Raw genomic sequence first — 22,013 nt, 5'->3', positions numbered from 1 at the left:
TTCTTGTTTTCGTTTTTTTGTTCTGAATGTATGGAGTAGGTTGTGTAAATAACAAATTTAAATTGCTATTTTGTTTTTGAATACTTTTGCAAGGCACTGTGTAATGTACCTGCTAAAGGTTTCAGAACATATCAGAGCAAGTTTATTTTAGTGCAGAAATATCTTCTTTCTGTTACCCTGGATAAAAAGGAACACTGTTTCAAATCAAATCACTCATCAGTCCTCAAACAGAGACAGGCTTTGGCAACCTTTCTTTAGTGCGTGCTATACTATTGTATCTAAAGCTTTGCAATGGAAATGGATCTTTAAACCATCATATAATAACCTGCATTATTCCAGTCTTAATGGTAAGCATTTGCCATTGGATTTTCTGTGTGCAAAATGTCCTATCTTTGTTGTCCTGGTGACAAGACTTGAGCAACAGAGCTTGTTTGCTAGCGAGAGCTAGAAAAATACTTTTCAACGAAAAGTAAAGCGCAAGGCTGTATATATACATGTATATATGTAAAAAAGAAAAGCACAGTAAAACTTTTCCAAAGCGAAGAAGCTTGTACCATATGTTACAATGATTTGACAACTTAAGGGGATTCTTCTCCAAGTCTATGCCTGGGCTGACATGCTGATGCTGGTGTATGTAAACCTTGAAAGACTGCCACCCGTGGAAGCTCCATCCTCTTCCACATCCTGTGTGAGAACTTGGCTTTTTTCGCAACAGGCAAAGGTGGCCAGGAAACCAAGACGAAAACGCTTGTTCATGAAACAATAAATGATGGGGTTGACGCAGGCAGATGTGTAGGACAGCAGGTGAATAAATGATATGGGGGCCCCAGATAGCAGTCTGTCGGCAGAGAAACTGTCGAATGCCCGCCAGGCATTGACAGTGAATACAGGAGTCCAGCACAGGAAGAACAGAATCACAATGACAATCAGCATGCGTATTACCCTTTTCTTAGCCACTAGATTGGCTGTAGAGCTGTTGCTTCTCACCCTGCTGATCTTAGTCTTGTTATTGGTGCTAGGCAGTGGCTGCATCTCCATCTTTTTCTTCTTGGATTTCTGAATGTAGCAGCCGTCTCCGTCATTGTGTTTAATGCTGCTTGTACTTGTTTTTCTGTCTGGAAGCAATATGGTGGTATATATAAACAACTTCCTTGTAAAATCTAGTCCTTTTTGTTACCTATGTTTAGTTTGTGTTTTTTTTAAAAAAAACCAATATATTATTTGTTTACTTGTTTGTTGAAGATTTTTTGTTTTACTTTCAGGGATGATACCACATCATGGAAAACAAACAATACACTAACTTATTGTATTTTTTTTTGCTGAAATTAGTATTTTTACTACAGTATAAAACAGATGTATAGTTATAGTTATAAGCCAAGTGATATCACAGGAAATATTATAACATAGAAAACAAAAACAACTGCAGCTTTATTTTCGAAAACTATGGTTACTACTATTAGTTTACAAATACTGTAGCTCCATCTTCACCTACAGATTATATTATTTATTGTATTAGTATCGAGAGTGTAGAACAGAGATAATTTACTTTTTCTTCCTATTAATTTATTAATAATTACTATTTTATAAAAATAGAAGAGATTTGATATTTTTGGTCAACTACAAGCAATAACATAATACTTTTTTCTCACTTTGTAACATCTTTTCTTCCCAGGCTCTGCACAAACTAATTTGTTTTCAACACATTTTTCACACTTTTTTTCTCTGTTCTTTTTCAGAAACTGTAGTTTATATGCAGTGCTATTTCCAGGATTCTGGTTGCAGTACAGCCCCAGAAAAGGATATATAAACTATTCATCACATCTTGAATGCAATAGATGCACTTGTTAAACCTCTCAAAGTAAATTAATAATGTTTTCTAACTAGCCTATAGCCTAAGTTTGCATATCCATCCATTTGTGCTCAATTCATGTAATTCACTTCAAGACACATGTTTCTGAATATTGTAATAATATACATTCCTCACTTTTATAGAACAAATACTGACATAATTTTACAGGAGCAGAGTTCACATTGAATTATGGATAACTGGTTCAAATAAAAATATATGCATAAAAAGATTATCACATTTTTTATACACAAATATTTCTGGGGTAGTTTTGGATTTGTTTATACTACAGCATTTCTTTAAATCTTCCTTTTTTCCAATATTTTCTAATGTATTTTTTATATCAATCTCATATATTTGCCTTGTACAAATGAAGTGTTTAAAGAAGCCATTTAAGATGCAATATCTACATAGCACATCAAATACAAATCAAATATAAATGTATCAACAAAGAATAAAATGCATAGAGAACTTTCGTGAGTGAACAAAACAAAGTCAGACATTAAGCAATCAATACTAAGCTACATTACACAGAATCACATTTATTCCTCATAAGATCTCAAATTTGGCTCTAGAATGGAGTATTAAATGCTCTGTATTGTAGACACTGACCCTAATCATTATGTTTATCATAATTATAAAGCATCTTGTATGGTTAAAACAAATCAATTAAAATGTTGTATCATGCTAAAATTAATGGGTTTTGTCTTTCCTCAAAATGAGAACAGTGCTGTCTTACCTCGATTAGATTTTCTGTGGCTCATCTCAAACTTGATTCCCCTATAGAGTTCAAGGGAAATTAGTCCATACGCTGTCATCATAACAACTCCAGGCACAAGAAAAAGAAGCAGTAACAGGAAAACGTACCTGTTTGGTTTAGGAAAAAGATATAGAACATTTATCATTTTGTTTTAAGCAATGGTGACATGTTTAGAAATGTCAAATAGTAAAAAGACTTAAGATGTCAGGATGCAACCTTCTTCAAAAGTAAAGTAACACTTTACTATAAAAAGAAATATCACTTAGCACTTTAACTGATCTTCTTGTTTAATTTTTAAGTTCAGATTTTCATTTTTCTGTTTTAATCCTAGTATGAAACAGACAGTTGTTGTTCAAGCCACATGGTTCTTGAGGCACCAAAAAATATGACAGAAAGAAGCTATCGGGTTAGGCCTGCCTGCTACAACTACAGTATAAAATAAAAGAGAACAACTACTCAGTTGTTCTCTTCTGGATGGCAGAGATATCATGCTTCTGTGGCACCATGGCTCACTGTGAGATGAAAAAACTCTGATTCAATCCCCTGGTACACTTATAGGGAATCCTTGCTGCCGTGAAATTGCCACAGTTTGGATTGAAGCCAGCAATCCTCATGTTGTAGGCAACTTCCTGCAGTCTCTTTGGAGAGTTTTACCCCATTAGGCACTCAGGAGATTCTGGCTCTTTGGTTTTAATCAATAAAGGTATACTTTTGCTTTCAAGATCTTTCTTCAGCTGCCAGAATACATCTGAATGTTTTATTATGTTTTGAGGTCCTAATGAAACATGATTCAGCTTCCATTTAACACTAGCAGTCTAAGCCAAGAAAGAAGCAGGGCTTTTGAACTTCACATGGCTTGTGTCTGATTGAAATAAGTCTGATCTTTGTCATGTAAAATTATAATGTAGGATTTGTTACCCCAAGTTTATTTAATACATCTCTGAGCAATAAATTTCCCTGCTCTTGTCCAATTTTAGAAACATCTTTTGGACTACTTTAATATACAGTCCCACTTTAAACAATGCTTGTTCAACACATGGAGACAGAGCTGCAGCAAGAAACAGTATGAAGATGTGTTTATTAAAACATACATCACCAATTTCCTGAAATAGTCTTCAAGGCAGTGTTGTTTGTATTTACATTAAATTAACAGTAATCCTCCACATTTCGCTATTCAGCAGAAATTACTTTTTAACTTCTTCAGGATTGTGTAAAAATAAATTGTTTGTACAGGCTTAAATGAACATGTCTGTCCCTGTGTTACTCTGACATACTTTATAATTAAAGACTTTTTCTCAAAAAATGTTTTAGGGATATTAACATACAGAAGAGAAAAAAACATAAAAACTGTAAAACAGGCAAATGTAATGTGGGTTTTTATACTTCTAATTCAGCACAATTTTGGTTTTTCTACTTCTAGTTCCGCACAATCATGTGCGAGATACACAATATTTGTATGATTAACTTATACAGCATGTGAGTTGTCCTTCGTGACTTTATAAGCTTGCTTTGGAAACACAGAATTAGAAAAAAAATTGATTTAACTAAACTAAATTTTACTCAGAGATTTTATAGTTTATTGAAAACTCTTGAACTGAAACTAAGAATTGTGTGCCGAGAGATTAGACTGAAAAAGTTAATCAACTTAACCAGCCCTTTATCCTATCTGTTAAAGTTTTGGTGGAACCTATCTTCACTCATGTGTAAATACTGTAGCTGCCTGTTTTGTGGCCTTACAAAAGAGAATAAATAGTGAAATAGGTGTGTAAAAACATATATTTATCTTACCATGACTGTTGGATGATATCACTGGGCCAGATAAGGCGGCACATGTTACCAGTGCTATTGTTGGCTCTTGAGAAGGGCACCAAGGTACTGGAGATTGGGTATGGTAGCATTAGAATAAAGGACACAATCCATGTAGCTGTGATGACTTTGAAGGCATGTGACTTTGTTTGCCAGACTCTGGACTGCAGAGGTTTACAGATTGCACTGTAGCGCTCCAAGGATATTGCAACTAGGTTAAAAGTGGATACACTTACAGAGATACCTGGAGAACAAAAAGGAAGGAAAATCAATTCATATAATCACTAAAGAAGATCAATGGATACATTTTAATTATTATTATTTTTAATTTATTAAAGCAACTTAGTAATTTACTGCTGTTCTACAACACTAATCAGTTCCAGTACTGTTAAATTATTCAAAGTAGCAACTGTCTAATAAATATAAACATGCTACAGAATAATAACAGAAACAAACTGTAAACATGCCAGAATGCTTACAATGCATCTTAAAATGTTGCTAGTTATATTGCAATGTTTTCTAGCATTCAAGAGTACACAGTAGAAGAAATAGCCATAGTAAAAAATAGAAAATAAATAATTACTGAAATGATCATACTAGTTTTGCTAAAGAAAGTGCCCTGTATATATACTTTACAAATTTTTCTAGTAAACTTTTTTATTGTTTTTCTTACAATAAGTCACATTAGCATTGTTTCATTTTTTTTCAAATATTGTAATATCACATTTAAACAGACATGAATAATGCAAATTGATTTTATTCCAACACGTGCTACACCTTGTAGTTTTACAAAACTCAACTATCACAAAATAATTGTTAATATTTTGTATATAACTTTTTCAAGTAGTTAATACATTGTCTGTTTGAAAAACACAATTTCATAAAAACACACAATACAAAAAAAGTTTATAATTTAAATCCATTACTGTGGTTACTAAACAACCACATTTTCAAATTACAGAAATGTTCTCATTACTAACAAAAGGTTTGCAAATTGTTTTGCATGACTGTCGAAACAATAGGAATTTTATCAGGCTATTATTAAACAGAGATAAAACGTGGAGATTTTTCAGACTAAAAGGTGGATGTTTTTTTTTGGCCTTCAACTTTCATTACGCATGAAGAATATTTTTGGGATTTATTAAAAATACTCATGACAGTTTTTAAAAATCCAATAACAAATATTACAAAATAGATTAAACTTCCAACACCTCTCACAGGATGTGTAAATCTCGGTTTATGCTTCAGATATGAATTAGCAACACAGGTCTACAGCATCCTCCTCAAACCAGAGGTTTCACCACTATTTAATTAACCAGCTGATGAATTAATTATCTTTTCATTTTCCAGTTCCTAAATGGAACCTCCTCTGTACGTTTATAACAGACTGTCAAAGCATCATCACAAATTCATTTTTAAGGCATGATGGAAACATGAAGACATAAGAGAAGTTAATACCATAATTACCTCATTACACTCTGCATCTGATTTTACGTTTGCTTATAGACAGAAGATATTACAGATATTTTTACTTACTGTTTGTGCTATTTCAGACTAAAAGGTAGTATAACAAAATAAATAAGAATAGATGAGTATATACATAAATAATGAGATGGGGTTATCTTTTATAACAGAAATGAGAGATTAACTCAGTTACATAAATAAAGCACAACTTTTTCTTAGTCAGAGCAAAACTCATATTATTATGAAACTCAAAGATCATCCAAAACCCAGTGTTAATTGGAGAAAGCAGACAAGCAAAAGAAAACAATGTATACCATCAAATTATGTTTCAGTTTTTTAGCATAACTTAAAATTATTTTCCCCACCACAGTGGTATCCAATTCCACGTTTCCTGCTATACTAAGTGAAATCAAACAGAATTTGTAGTGTACTATAATATATACCTAATGCCATTGACACCAGCTTTCCATGCCATAGATTTTCCTGAACATAACAGATTTCTGAACTGTATATTTTACAATAAAAAAGGGCAAAAAGTGGAGTTTATCTGCACAGGACCTGACAGTAATACTTCCAGTGTTTTTCTAACTGCAAGAATATCTGGAAAGCAGTCATTGCAAATTAAATTATTTAATTATTTTCTAACAAGGTATGTGTTTAATTGCATAAGAACAAGTTGAGGAGTTGAGGATGTTCTAAAACAGTCAGCTTGGTTTCCATTTCAGTAATAAGATTTATGCAGTTTTGGAGAAAATACACCTGAATTATCTTTGATTGTGAGGGGTCATCGACTAAGCCATGGCTAGAATGAAGAATCCTCCAATTTAATGCTTGAGACTGCATCCAACTTATACAGTAGTTTTGTAATTACGTGGTACTAAAATGCCAGAGGCAGGCATTTTAATGATCCATAGAAATCTGCATAAATTGGTTAACTGATTGGATAGTGATATGGGTAGTGCCACAGCAACAGAGAAAAGACCTTTGGAGGCAAAGCATATTTCAAAAGTGTGATTTATGTCTCGCTGAAAAAATGTAATTTCTTTAATAGGTTAAACATGTCTACCAAAGCACATTCACTTTACACATAGGATTTCTCATCTTGCTAGAATGGTGTCAGAGATTAGGCTTTCATCTCCTTTGACTTCAACGTAGAAAACATATGACATTCATGACAGCATCTATCGATTGGTCAAGAATAAGCTTCAGAAATAGAGAAAAATACGTCTAACATCATTGGAGCATGAACTGAAAGAAAAGCAATTCTATGTAGAATATTAATTTTAAAGTATCCCATTCCCCGCAATTCATCACACCTTAATTAGAATGTAGCACCCATGAGAATGCAGGCTTGCCCTCCAATGTTGGTACAGAAGCTAGCCATGTCTGAAACAGCTACCAGTGCTGTAAGAACATGATATGGATGTTTATCTGTTCCACCTGCTCCTAATTAATGTGTACATTGTATTTTAGTGTTCCTTATTCCCTAGTCCTGTGTTCAGCCATTGGATTTCTTCCCTTGAGCCTGTTGTTTATTTTTAGCTGCACTTCATGGTTCTCTTAGCCTCTAGTTTGCTTCCCAGCTTTGCTTCGTTGTGCATAGACCCTCATTTATACTGACAACCTTACTCCCAGATTCCCCTTTGACTAGTTTACTCCACATATCTACTTGGCTTTAGACCCTGCTTGCTATTTTGACTATGGCCATCTCCCAATATCCACACTTGCTTTATCGTGGTCTTCATATGCACATTCCTGCGATGATCTGCAAAGGCTTAGGGCTTCCCACTTCTGATTTCTTTTTTACAGGAGTGCTCACAACCACTCCCAATGAACCCTTTATTCACCACTCTCTCTGCTTTAGACCAGACTTTAGTAAAGGGAATTAGGCCAGATTCTTTGCGGAATTGTGACATTTAATGTTCTAACCTATCAAAGCAGAGTGATGTTGCCATGGAGAAGAAAAATTCAAGTGGAAGTAAAATTTATTTTTGAACAGTTTTCTGTACAAATCTCATAATAATTTATGTAAAAACAAACACTTTCATTAGGCAACTTTAGATTCATATGGATTCTAGGTATGAGCTGTTGACATAAAGCTGTTATTTTGTTAACTGACTTCCCCATTTCAACTGATGAATATTTGTTTATCTATGGTGGTTTAGTACAAGCTCGGAAGAAACAGAGACAGGAACTTCCAAGTTTACCTTATTTAATTTACTTAGCCCATTATGCACCAATCCTGCTCAATATGAATGAACCTGTATGTTCCTTATACTATCATTATTTTTGTACGTATGTTCCTTATACTATCATTATTTTTGTACAGGGACAGACAAGATGAAATGTATTTAATAGTGTAAAGCTGAATAAACCGAGAGCGGTATTGTCAGTTTAGTTTAGTTTAGTTTAGTCAGTAAGCCTGCTCAGCATAAATGAGCACGTTATGTTCTTCGTACTGTCACTGCCTTTGTGCAGGGACAGATGAGATAACATTCATCAACAATTTGACCTTGAGCCGTAACCAACTATGATGTCATGTGAGGAAGTCCCAAAACCCTTTTTATAACAGTGCAACCTTGAATGTTTGCACACCTTAAGTCCACACCTGTTCTATGTCACAAAAATGTGGTCCTGGAGGAAAGCTTTAAGGGCTTAGAGCGACTTTTGGGACACAGCCTATGCCTCCCGGATTTGCTCTTTGTCACGGACAGAGTTCCGCCCTGCCTCTCAGTTTGGTAGTTTTAGTTTCACCTTTGCCAGTCTGCTTGTTGACTTCTCAGAGCCCAGCAAGTCGATTGACTCTCCTGTTCTGCGACTACTTAACTCTTGAGGTCAGTGCAGCATTATTACAAATTAAAGCACACTTTCAATTGGTCTCTGCAGAAGAGGAAGCTGCCATATACCTATTCAGGAGTTGGGTCAAGTTCTGATTATGACAAAATCATCTGATGAATATAAATTAATAGAATGCTTAATACTTTGGTGTTTGGCATTAACTTGAGAAAATAACAACCCTGGCTGAAGGTCAGGTCTGTCACTTGCAGTAGCTGTAAAGTATTCAATCCCTTGGATTTTTTCACATTTTATTCTGTTACAATATGGAATTATAATGTATTTAACTGTGATTTTTTTAACACTGATCAACACAAAACACTCATTATAACATTATAATAAGATGATCAATTGATAATAATACTTGTTTCATAGTGACTCACCTGGCTGAGGAAGTAACTGCAGTGCCCAAAAATCAAGCTGTCACAAACCCCAGAAGAGTCACTTATGAGAGCACTGATGCACATTTCATCCAACTCAAAGCTATTGGAGCAAGCCAGTTCGTTTGTAAAATTTCAAAATAACTGAGCAGAGAATATGCACTATAACATGCAGTGAATGAGAATCATGTACGCATCCAAGGCTGCTACAGTGACCGTTTTCTCCCCCCTTTATCCACCTCTCCATTGGAAAGGTGGGAAGACAGTATAGCTACCACACCTTTCATTTGAGATTGCAATTCTGCGGTGGGCAGTGGAAGAAACTGTGTTGACTCGGAAAGAGTAGCCTGGGATGAACCATATGAATCGGTATGAGTCATCAGTGAATTTTGCTGGAACTGAATAGATGAAGATGAGGTACAACCTGAATCCCCCAGAAGAAGAAAGAAGATCACCTACATTTGTAGTAGAAAGCTTGAGGAGGGGAAAGAGTTGAGAGTCAACACTGCACCAATAGGATGCAAATGGAGAGGTGGGTAAAGGGGTAAGAAAACAGTCAATGTAGCAGCCTTGGATGCAACTGGTGCACAACTAATAAAGTGTTTAGAGGAGCCCTGACCAAGTGCAGACTGACACCATGTGCTTGCACCCTCAGGGCAAAGTGGACATCCTTGACTGTGGGGATCCCATAGGGACAGCAGATTGGAGAATTGGGGAAAATGGAGAGGTGAAACAGGAAAGACTGGATGGGAGTTTTGGACACCCAATAAAAGTAAAGTATTAGCAACACCAAGTGCAAGAGACATCCGTCTCTGACAAGAGTGAAACACTGAGTGCAAGAGATGTACTGATGACAGTTAGCAAGAATATATACACAGGAGAGATCAACTATCTATTGTATCTATTTCACGGGACTTGAAATCCTTTAAGCTATATTTACTTGGTAAGGAAGTACATAAGGAGTATTCTCTTCAGCATATCTGACATTTTGGATGGTACAACATAATTTTTTAAGATAACAAGACTGGATTAAAGACTTTTGAAGGGATGTAAACCTTAATAACCCATTAATTCCTCACTGACTCATTTGCTTATACCGTATAATTTAAAATTGATCTTAGATTCAAATCCTTCAGGAGTGACCTAGCCACACAGGCCCTTGAATGCTCTTTATTACCATTTAATTAAATCTGTTGTTTCCTCATGACAGCTTGTCTGTATGATTTCATGTTCCATTATTTTCTTTGTCTTACCATTTAAACCAGTTTTACCATAGAGCACTAAACATACTATATTTCAAGTTTGAGTTGTTAATGTTTATTTGCACAGTATTAAGTAGAAATTAATGTTACAAATAGGGGTTACAAAACTGAGAATCAATAAGTAAATTAAATAATCATAACCCCAAATTAAAAAGCCTTTACCAAGAATATACCTGAGCGATTGGTATTATTAGAAAGACCTGAGTTCTTTATTCTCTGAAACAAAACAATAATACGTCAGGCACACTAGGTCAAACAAATATTTATTAACAATGACAATTACACACTAACAACACTCAACATACAACATACAAGTTACTCTTTCTACAAACAAGGTGTCACAGCTGGACAGCTATTCAAATCTTGTATAATACCTAAACAGGCCAACAAGAGAGATAAACCTGCCCTCTAAGCTAATAGGAATACAACCTTTAGTCAGATCTCTCTATATAAATCTGAATGCTACAAAGTGAAATATATCTCCTTATTCTAAAAAAATCCATCCACCAACCAGGAGAGGCAGTTTTTAACCTAGGGACTGTATACAAAAAATCAGAGTTTCCTAAAAAACACAAGGGCAAGCTCAGGTTTAAATACTGAACTAGAATCTGGACTTTACAGTGTGAATGATCTGCACAAGGATCTCTTGTCTGTCAGACTTTCTTCTCTCTACTTCTTTTTGTCTTCTTTTGTCTTTTTGTCTCTTTCCATGTCATACAAACCAAGTTCCTAAACCCTTGGAACCTATTAAAACTATATTTTTAAACTAGTGATTGTTCAATTAAGAAATATAATTTGACAAAAATTCCCAATACCCCGAAGGTCTCAAGAAGAGTGCTTGATTGATTTAACTGAACCAATAAACTTATTAGACTGATTCAAATTCACACGTGTTCCAAGTCTTTATAAACTGATGATTTAAGGGTGAGCTATAAAATAGATCAAATTTATCTACAACCAAAGTTTGATCAGTCCTGAAATACACTGTTTCCAGTTTTTGGAACATAAAATAGCACAGAAAGATATACAGTGGTGGGAGAGATTCTGATATATTTTTAAAAATAAAATATTGTCTGCATATAGAAAAATCCAGAGCTGAGTGTCCTTTATGTTAATAGGGGTAATGTCTGGGGACTGGCCTAGGTATTGTGGTAGACGTACGAGAGATAGCACAAATAGTAGAGGTGTGAGGGAACAAGTAATAGGTTTATTCCATGCTGAAAAGAGAAGAAAGAAAACACAACGTTTCGGCTGTGGAGCCATTCTTTGGGTGTAGAGGTGTGAGTACTATTTGTAACTCACTTTATGTATATGGCAAGATCTACAGTACACCTTACAGTATACTTACTACAACATTAAAAACAACGGACTGCAAATAATACCCTGTCTACAAATTACAGTCTTGTTCATGTAAATATGATTATGATAATTATATTATGAGTCAAACAATCTCTAGACTGCATTTATTTTAGAATAATTAGAGTCTTACTTAATCTATGATACTGTAGAAATTGAGGATCAAAATATTAAGCTTCTACTGCAATCACTTTTGCTAGGTCTGCTTATGCAATGCTTAAGTCCAACCCATTTTTCTAGGTTTTCTATTTTAATTACTTTTCAGAATTTTGGGGGCATTTGTTTTTTCACTTGGAGGTTGTATGTTACAATATGATTTTCTATAAGCACTGTAATAAACAAATTTGTTTTTTTATTTTTAAAAAATGTTAAAGTGTTGGCATTTTACTGGGTGTGACTGTTTAAATTGGTTAATGTTTCTCACTATAAAAACAAGAGTGTTTAAAGAGTCTGAGATTTAATCGCAAGCTAATTATGAAAGTTCAATAAAACCACTGAGTCCACTGAGTCAGGGAATATAAACTAGGTCAAATGAATTTAAATTTCCATGACCAGTTTGGTGTTTGAGAAGTAATTAGGCGATTAAGACAAGGATTTTTTAAACAAAAACTAACCCGCAAACTAATATTTACAGACTACTATGCATAGTTGGAGCGCATTCCAAAGTCCAAAACACTGCACCCAGTCTTCACACTCAATCACTCACAACCACAAACCAATAAAGTAGACACAAACATTTAAATGGGAAATTAAGACTGTATTCATAAAATAAATACTGTACGTATCCACATTCAGGTCAGGTTACATTCTAAACTGATGCTGAAAGGAGACTACCATCATTGCCTATTCAAAAATGAAACAAAGTGCAGACAAGAGTGACACATTTTGCTTGGCAGAACTTAAAGGGGGAAATAATTTCAATAAATATGAAAAATAAGGATCCTTTCCATGATTTTAAATCCCTTTAGTGCCAAACTCCTGACAAGTTGTGTTGCAGTGGAACACAATCACATTTCCCTACCCACTGAGTCTTACCACTCCTGAGAGCTACAGTATATGATGACATGCATGGTCCAACAGAGATGATAACAAGAGGTCTTGAGCTAAGGACTACACACCCACAATGTGTTCCTTGAGGCAAATCCTCTCCCTTTAGTCTTACACCAGCTTGGGTCTTTTGGGTACCTCCAGTCTTCTTGGGGGCACAGGCATAGTCAATATGAAACAGTTGCCTCTGTCCTCCTGGATTAATTGCTTCACCACACTATCTACATGAAGACTCGAGTAAACAGATTCTCAGATCTCTCCCAAGTATTACTTCTTCTAGTTCAACACCAACAAAATACCTTATTTACCAGTACCTTGTCTTTATCCGCATTAGATTCATTTGGCAGAAGTTTGCCTATATGTGAATTGTGCCTAAGTCTTTTTGTATTGCTTGCACTGCTCATGCTTAATTCTACTAGTTTAATGACTGCACATTTTAGATCAGTGATGTAAATTAGGAACTGAAGAGGTCCTAACACCGTTCCTGGTGGCATGTCACTGACAATCTCATTCCAGAATGAAATAATTTCTTATCAGTACCCTTTGTTTTAGGCATGACCCCAAAGCAACTAAAGCATTGTCTTTTCTCAGTAAGTCTGCACAAAGAAATATCAATCATCATAAAAAATCTTTATCAAGGGTGCCTATACATAGAAAGCAAGTTAAGGAACGGCTAACCATCTTTAGTAGCAGTTAACCAATGCCATTCTTTCACCAACATAATGTTTTGGGGTCTGTGGACACTCCTATGATCATATGATTCATCTGTTGTTGTAGCAGGCAACACTTTTTAAGACACATTTTGGATCTTCAGTCCAGTCCTACATGTACAGTACATTCAAAACACTATGTAGATTGTTCACTGTACCAGTAAAAAAGGAGGTTTAAGACTAATGTAACTAATGTAATTGTGCACTGGGCACAGGACTTAATGTTGTGTATCCTCTTCATTTCAGAGTTGTCAGAGGCCACACACAGTCTAAAAGTGAATTGTCCTTGCCATAACAAATATGATGTTTTTGGCTTGGCCTCAAGCATACACTCTACCTGCCTGTACACACTGAAGGGCTTATGGGCACTGAAGCTGCTTAGGCTGGCTTTCAGTTGTCTACTGTCATCCCCGATTCCTTTTAATCAGGACAGTGCATCTTGCCTCCAAACTGTATAAAAGCTCAAACAGTTTCTGCAGCAGCCACTTGCTACATCTCATGTTCAGGTACATTACATTTTCTAATGGTACGTGGTTATGCTTTAAATGAAAGGCACTGCATTGCCAGTGATTACTGAACGTTGTACAAGATTAGTCTGAATGCAGTAGGAGACCTTTTAACATTTCTTCACTCCTTAGTTCAGTGGTTCTAAACTTTTGAAACATGATGGCCCCCTTTTAGTTAACACAAGACCACAGCCCACCTTTAGTGTATGGGCTAATAATTTTATTTAAACATTTTTTAAATGATTTAATTTCAATTGCTATTTATGAACTTAATCCTACATCAAAAAACTATATTTTTTATTTAAAAAACAGTGAAATTAATCTTTGAACTATTTTAAGAGTTTGCCTGAAACACTTTCTATCAATGTGAACTCTGATGCTGCATATTTGACAAGTTTTGAAATTCTTGGCTCTGTGGAAGAAAGATGACAACGCAATCACTTTCAACAAATTGAAGTCTGTTGCGGTGCTTATTTTTGATCATCAAAAGTGAAGTGAAGTGAGTCATAATGATTTTTTAATGGTAGTGTTTCTCCCCTGACTCATCATAAATTATGATGTGACATTTATAGAAAGAAAATGTACCTTGGCTTGTTCATAAGATTGCCACTAGAGTGGATACTATTGTTTGTTATCGTGAGATTTAATTCCTGCATAAACTGTGCTTCTGTGTAGTTAACAGCACGGATTAAGATTAAAAGGCAAAGAGCCTTGTAATCTTAATTTGTTTGCTCAAATTAATAAAAATGATCACCAAAGTAAATGCAGTCCTCGTGAAAGCTTTATTTAATTAAACTTTTTTATTATTAAATTACTGTGATGGGATCAGACATTATCTATGGGATTTTGAAAGCTAAAACTTTTTCAAATAATTTCTTGGTTAGTAGTAAATATGGTGACTAAAACACCAATATTAGGGGAAGCTCGATTAAAAGACAAATATTACATTTCTACTTATAAATTGCTGTAATAAATGTTGCCTTATAGTGGGAAAATCAAGTACATATTCTGAATTAGCGGCATGTAAAAAACTCTCTCCCCTCACATGCCCTGTACCCTTACATACCCCACCATTTGAGAACCCCTGCCTTAGACAGTGGCCCAGCCTAGCTGTATCCTGTACTATAACAAAGGGACCAAGTCCATTTACTGTGAAGTCAGATACAGGCCAAGAGGAGTAAAATGGTACTGGTGGTTTCTGGGAGAGGTTGAGCAAGATTCCCTTTTACCTCTAAGTAGCTTTTAACCAGATCCAGCCCGATGAAAATACACTTGTAGATTCCTAGTCCCTCATTATTTTCTTTAAGCAAAGCTTTAACAGCAAGCGCAAAGTTTTGTTGCAGGAAAACTTAGGCGAGAGATCTGAATATACTGTCTGAGACATACTGTATTTAAACAGGAATACATCCTGCATAAGGCTTTCTTGAAGGCTTTCTTGTAATAATCTAATAACTAGATTTGCCAGATTTTCTCTAAAGCCACAGCTCCAAACCATCTGCTCACAGCTATGGCAAAAGTCTGATTTTTGGGAGCTCTTTAATAATTACTGACACTACACATTGGCAGACCAGCTGAACAGGATAAGAGAAAACAAGAAAAAGCAGGTTCTAAAGAAATACAGGCTCAATGGCTATAACCTGGCCACAGAAACCAGGTTATGTAGTCAGAACTGGCTACCCAGAATGGACAGACTGTGCTCCAATAGCCAGTAGGGACAAGCAGAGACAGTGGTGCACTTTCTACTACATTTTAAGAAATACTCTGGGATTCAAAATACTGTACTTACTTCCCTAAAAAGACAAATAAAAATCCAGAATTCCCACATCTGTGAGAATCTGAGCAGCTATCAGTTATCCTGGAAAAAGGGAAAGTAAACTCAATAAAGCTGATATTGCAGTGTGTGATCTCCTATTAAAGCCCAAAGAACAGAGAGTGGGCCTCTCAAATACTAATGTTATGTCATTATCCTAAATGTTTGTAAATGTTTTGGTACTTTTTATTGCTTTTGTAACACTGTAGTTCATCAGTCATGGCAATAAATGTCTTTGAATTTGTACATATTTTCCAAAAAAACTCTGTACAATAATACATGTGTAATATACCTAAAAGACAAACTAAGAAAAGAACAAGCTTAGTAATGCAACACTGTAAAACCCAAATTAAAACTACATTACACATTCACACCTGGGAGTGTGTTTAATCATTCTTTTATGAACTGTTTCCTAAGCAGTAATACAGTATACTATTTGTATCTTAGTGGATAAAATTGGACACAAAATTACTTACTATTATCTTACTATTACTATTAATTACTTATAATTATCTTACTAGTATATTGTTTAGTTTTAACATTTGCATTTTCAGTGTTTCTCACAATGTCTAAAAAGATTTGTCAAAATAAATATCTGTCTTTTTAGTAAGTAGCCTCTTTAAGGTCAGGTCTTTCCATTTTTTATCTGAAGTTTATGTCTTCATGTAATAATGTCTACATTAAACATAATTTGCCAGATTTTTACTTATTCTTGAATTCTAATATTTCTTTTCTGCTTCTAGAGTCCTTGCTAATCTTCTCATTTTATAAACATATACAAACCTGACTAGTTTGCCAGCTATACTGGATTATTGATATAAAATTGTTCTATTAGAGATCCCTGTGGCACAGCATGAATTACACTATCCTAATCAGAGCATTCATCCTATTCAGCACTAACAAAACACATCTCTGAATGTCTACCACCTGCACTTTGAAACAATACAGTTTTTTATGAGTATCTTTATCAAAATCCTTCAAAGTGTAATATATTGTATGCTCTGTGTATATATTTCCATTACTGAATAATTTGTTCAAATAACTAGAGTTTAGCTCTAATTACCGTCTCCATACCTTCCATGCAATAGACATAAGTATAAATATCAAATACCTTGATTTCAGACTATGATTACTTGGTTCAGTTTTATCATCCTGTTCATTAAAGGTATTATTAGCAATTTTCCAGTCCATGGATACTTTCTTTAAGTAAAGTAGGTAGAATACTATCAAGCCCTGGAGATTTGTTCATCTTAAGTGCCTCTAGTACCTCAAACATTCCTCCCCCCTCTATGCTAATGCTATTTAGTATAGAACTGTGTCCTTCCACAGCCTGAGGCATGTTGTTAATTTTGTCTTTGTTAAATTTATGAGCAAAACATTTTTTTTGTATCAGTCAATTACCTTTAATTGTCTAGATGATTCCCATTATCATCCCTAATGCATTTTACTTATTGTATCAAGACTTTAAATTATTAATTTTGGCCTAGATTGCAATATTCACCATAAAGTTCACAAATTTCTATCTCTAATTTCAGAGCACCTGTTAACATTCATGAAGCAAAACTAACTCCCTTTCAGCCTGTTGTTTCTTTCAGAGTAGTGGTCCCCCATCACCACGGATAAATGCTGTACAATACATCTTGACAAGCTCCTTCTGTTGCAGCAGGAGCATATTTATAAAGAAGACCCACTGCAGTGATTTCTACCTTGCATACTTCACAAATTGTCTCACATTTCCTTCCTGCAAATGGAGTTAAACTGAATCACAGAAGGGAAGCTCTGAATCCAACAGTCACTCAATAATCTTCAGTAATGTTTTTTTTTTAATTTTATACTGTAAGTAATGCTTTAAAAGTAACAGGAAAGGTAATATGTATTTGCAAAGATTTTCTAAATTTACCTTGAGCAATTAAATAATTGCCTTGAATAAAAACAATAGCTAAATGTTTGAACATGTGAGGATGATTAGGATTATTATTCTTACCGTTATTATTATCATGAATGATATTGATATTGATGTTGTTCCATCAAAATATTAATAATTATTTATTTGTATCATAGTCCATATATTTGAAATGTGCTCTTGAAAGAGATGTTTCTTGGTGGAATAAAAAGTAAATTATTTAAAGTCCATGGATGATTATTTCACTCATTCATTGCCTGAGATGTAAAATAAATGTTGATTTTATCTGCTGGTTTAGCATAAAATTATTTAGCATAAAATTATTCTGCCAGATTTACTTATAACATAGCAGACATGTTTAGATCATACAGCATAACACAAATTTATAGTTAAAAATATTTTAAAAAGAACCATAATAGCCAAATCTGCCATTCACTACCACACGTTTGTCAATCGTGATGCGCAAACCCACAGAGTAGAGGTGTGTGTATCTTCAAGTTTTCATTACATCTCAGCTATTAATATATCTTAAATGAAATAATTATTGTATTATTTGCAACAGCTTGAATTGTAATGGTGGCTTAATAGACTGTGTGAGTATTTGTGCTTGTGTGCATGTGTGCTCATCAGATACCTTTATTTAGAAGCTTAGACCTGCCTCATTGTACCCTATCATCAAAACCTCGTAAATGGCTGCTTAAAATTTACGGTTAAATTTATTACCAGAAGAAACTTTTATTTCTTGATTACTAAAACCCATGAAAGCATAGTAGGAAGTATTATTTTATATTATAATTGCTTTCTGTTTTTTCTGTTTATTTTACTTCTTTTCATTTATGGCTGTATCTTAAAACTAATAAAACTAAAATAAATAATGGCTATTTTTTAAGTGGTACAATCTGGGTAGCATTTTTATTTACATATACAGTAGATTGGAATAGTTTCTAATTTCATATACAGTTCTGCATTCAGCTCTGATGTATTCCCTGGCATTTATTTGAATTTTTTTGTTATGGCATTTAAGTGAAGCATAATTAATTCTCTAGCGAGGGAAAAGGTCATGCTAAGGGTGGGCAATTCTTCATATATATAATTCATTCTATTTACAATAAATAATTAATTGGTCCAGAGGTAATTGGTAATAAGAGAGTCAGCAGATATATAAGTAAAATTGTGTATAAAATTATTTTTACAGTGGCTATCAAAAGCATTCACTCCCCTTGGACCGTGTCACATTTAATTGTGTTACAATATGGAATCATAGTGTATTTAATTAGGATGTTAGCAATTTTTAGCAACTTAGGTAATTGAAAAAGGGGTGAATACTTATGCAATCAGTTATTTTCTGTTTTAGATTTATAATTTAGGAGAATTTGTAGAATTTTGTTTTCACTTTGACATTATGGAGTGTTTAGTGTCCAATGCAAGAAAACCCAACTAATTCTATCACAATAAATCAATCAATGCATTATGTTCAAACATACAATACATTTTAAAACATATGAACACTTAAGGTAGCACTGTGGTGTAGTGGTTATCATTGTTACTTCACAGTACTGGGACCCCAGGTTTAATCCCTGAATTGGATGATGTGGTTAGAAAATGGAATGACTGAACGACACAAACAGGGCATTCTAATCACATGCTTTATGGATTGATGAACTAATTCTAGTTATAACAATGAGTATTAACAAGAGAAAGCTTCAGTCTGCCATGAAAAAAATCGTTTTTGAGAACTTATTGACTTTGAAAGCAACCCCTTAGTAGGGTGCAGATGGCCAATAAGGTGCATAATTTATATTTATAAGAACCATTACATGATTTCACCACAGCAGTGGTTACAATGCTTAAACAGTGAAGCACTAAGCCTTCCAACTCTAAGCAGCAACATATTACCATTATATACTGTATTACCAAGCTCTCCTACCTTTTGAACAACCAGAATATTTCCAAAATATTTTTTATTTGACTCAACATGTCTAAAACGTCTTATATACTTCATGGAATACTTCCACATTAGCTTAGCTTACGCAGTGTTATGCACTGTGGCAAAACTTCAGTCATGTCTTACAAGCAATTGAATTTCTATAACTGTGTATTAAGGCATCATACCAGTATCCTTTTTAGGGGCCAACCTTCTTCTTCTGCCACTACTACTTCACCTGTTAAGATATGTATATTTGATGCAGTTTGGAAACCATCGCTTAAATGGAAAATAATTACTTTTTGAAATTTAACACTAAGTACTATGTGTTCGTTTTACAGTAAATGAAACTAATGATAAGAGTCAAGATTACACAGACAGGCATTTTCTGTACATGACAAACACAAACACACACACTCCTTTATCAATAACTGACATGTTTGTTACATAGAGTACTTACCCATAAAATATGCAGCCACTTTACAGACACCACTGCCAAATATAAAGTCTTTCATCAGATTTGGGATTAGGGTGAACGGCATGCAGAACAGACAGAGCATCAGGTCGCTGACAGCCAGGGACAGCAGAAATATATTTGTCACAGTCCTCATTCGTTTATTCCTCACTAGCACTGCAATGATCAGGGCATTTCCTAGGACGCTGAGCAAGAATATTAGACTGTACAAGAATATCCGTACAGTCTGATTTATATCTGCAAACAAAATTAAATAAATGTTAACACTTTCTTTATCCCACAAGAGTCATTTATTGACAGGAAAAGCTCTAACAATTTTTAGTACCAATAAAGATATATGCAAATACATCGTACTGCTTTTGATATAACATACTGTACAGTTTTGTACATAATGTGTGACTAAGACCATCATTTATTTTGAATACAATATAAACTCTATAAATACGTAAAATACAAAACTCAGATGAACAATTATTAGTAACATAAAAAAGTGTCAAGTCTATTAAGTCTTTTCATAATCTTTTACTATTACAAACACACTATATTATTGTGCCATTTATAACATTACTTTGAATTATAGTTAAGCATGTTTAAGCATTTTAAGCATATTAGTTAGAAATGCGTTACAGCGCACAAGTACAAAGCAGTAATTGTACATACGACGTGGTTTTAAACAATTTAGAAATCTTGCTTTATTGATAACCCAAAGGTTAAATTACGTTCGACTTCTATCAGAACTCCGTCAGACAGACGCAGTGGAAACGCTTGCCCATAAGCGTACAATGAAGTTTAAACCACAGAAGCATTCCTGCATATTTTTCTTGATTCCTACTGTAAAACAATATTAGTGCAAATGCATTTCTTACAATTTAATTAAAATATATGTGATGAGTAGAAAATCAAATGTTACCGTAACATGGTACTACCTGTCTGTACGATTTATGTTACCTTACCTTTAGGCTGAGATGGCTCTTCGGATCCTTTATTACACTCCGTTTCATTCTTGAATCCAAGTCCACACAGTAGTGAGTACATATCAGTGTAATTTAAAAGCATATCGTGCAGCGTGAATGTTTCCATTGTGCGCTCTTGACAAACGCGAACAAACAGCGTGAAAAACTGAATTTCTAAATCTTATCCATTTAAGTAACTTGCAGGTAAGAAAAAAATGGGTTACAGCTACACATCTAAAATTAGCCTTTTTTATATTTTAATAAATACTCTATTTCCCATATAAATGATTCCAGACACCGAGTAATAACACAATATTTATGAAAAGAAAATTACATTATTTTGACGATCAGTGTTAGACTTAATGTTTTCAGTAACATAAAACTACCTGCGCCCGCAACTGCTGCGCTCCCAAAGTTAACAAGATTTTAATGTCTCACCGTTACAGCCTCTGACAGGAGTCAAAGACGAGCTCGGCATGTAACCCCGCCTTTCTCGAGAGTACAGGACTCTAGGATGATTTAAACAAACCTTTTCGGGTCATTTTGGACATTTTGTTTAATTTGTTGTTCATTCATAAATTCAATAATAATATTTTTTTGAAAAAATATTTTTACAATTTAAAAACATTTATGTAGCATAGATGTTTATTAAAATTCTTGAAAAAATATTTTTATTGTCGATGTTAATATTGCTTTTTTAAGTTCTGCTGTTACGTCTTGACATTTAGGGGTTTTAAATTGCTTTCAAATACTAATAAAAAAGTAAAAAAGATAAATTTACAATATTTAATACAGACATTTACGACTTTTTCAGAGGCATAATGGATTTCTTTCTTTCAGAATGGTTATAAATGTTATCATACAGTACTTTCAACTTCCTTTTAGAAATATACTCCCAATACAAATGGCCGCTAGGCTGCATCCTTTTTAGTAAGACTAAACTTTTTTTAGAATTTTTCCAACCATCCATTTTATG

The 22,013-nt window shown here is 34.2% G+C and overlaps 1 protein-coding gene across 1 annotated transcript; it reads right to left on the bottom strand.

Annotated features, from left to right (window-relative positions):
- Window positions 1-600: 600 nt before the first annotated feature.
- Window positions 601-21,164, bottom strand: cckar (cholecystokinin A receptor). Its single transcript, XM_088920535.1, has 5 exons — window positions 21,038-21,164; window positions 20,070-20,321; window positions 4,395-4,656; window positions 2,586-2,713; window positions 601-1,115 (listed from the first exon to the last, which is right to left on the bottom strand). The coding sequence occupies exons 1-5, from the start codon at window positions 21,162-21,164 to the stop codon at window positions 601-603; spliced, it is 1,284 nt and encodes a 427-aa protein (XP_088776661.1).
- Between the last annotated feature and the right edge of the window lie 849 nt (window positions 21,165-22,013).

The sequence above is a fragment of the Atractosteus spatula genome, chromosome 1 (genome assembly GCF_055471065.1).
Source record: "Atractosteus spatula isolate fAtrSpa1 chromosome 1, fAtrSpa1.hap1, whole genome shotgun sequence".
NCBI classification, from domain to species: Eukaryota; Metazoa; Chordata; class Actinopteri; order Semionotiformes; family Lepisosteidae; genus Atractosteus; species Atractosteus spatula.
The sequence above is the reverse complement of the archived record's forward strand: the minus strand, read 5'-3'. Positions and strand labels throughout refer to the sequence as shown.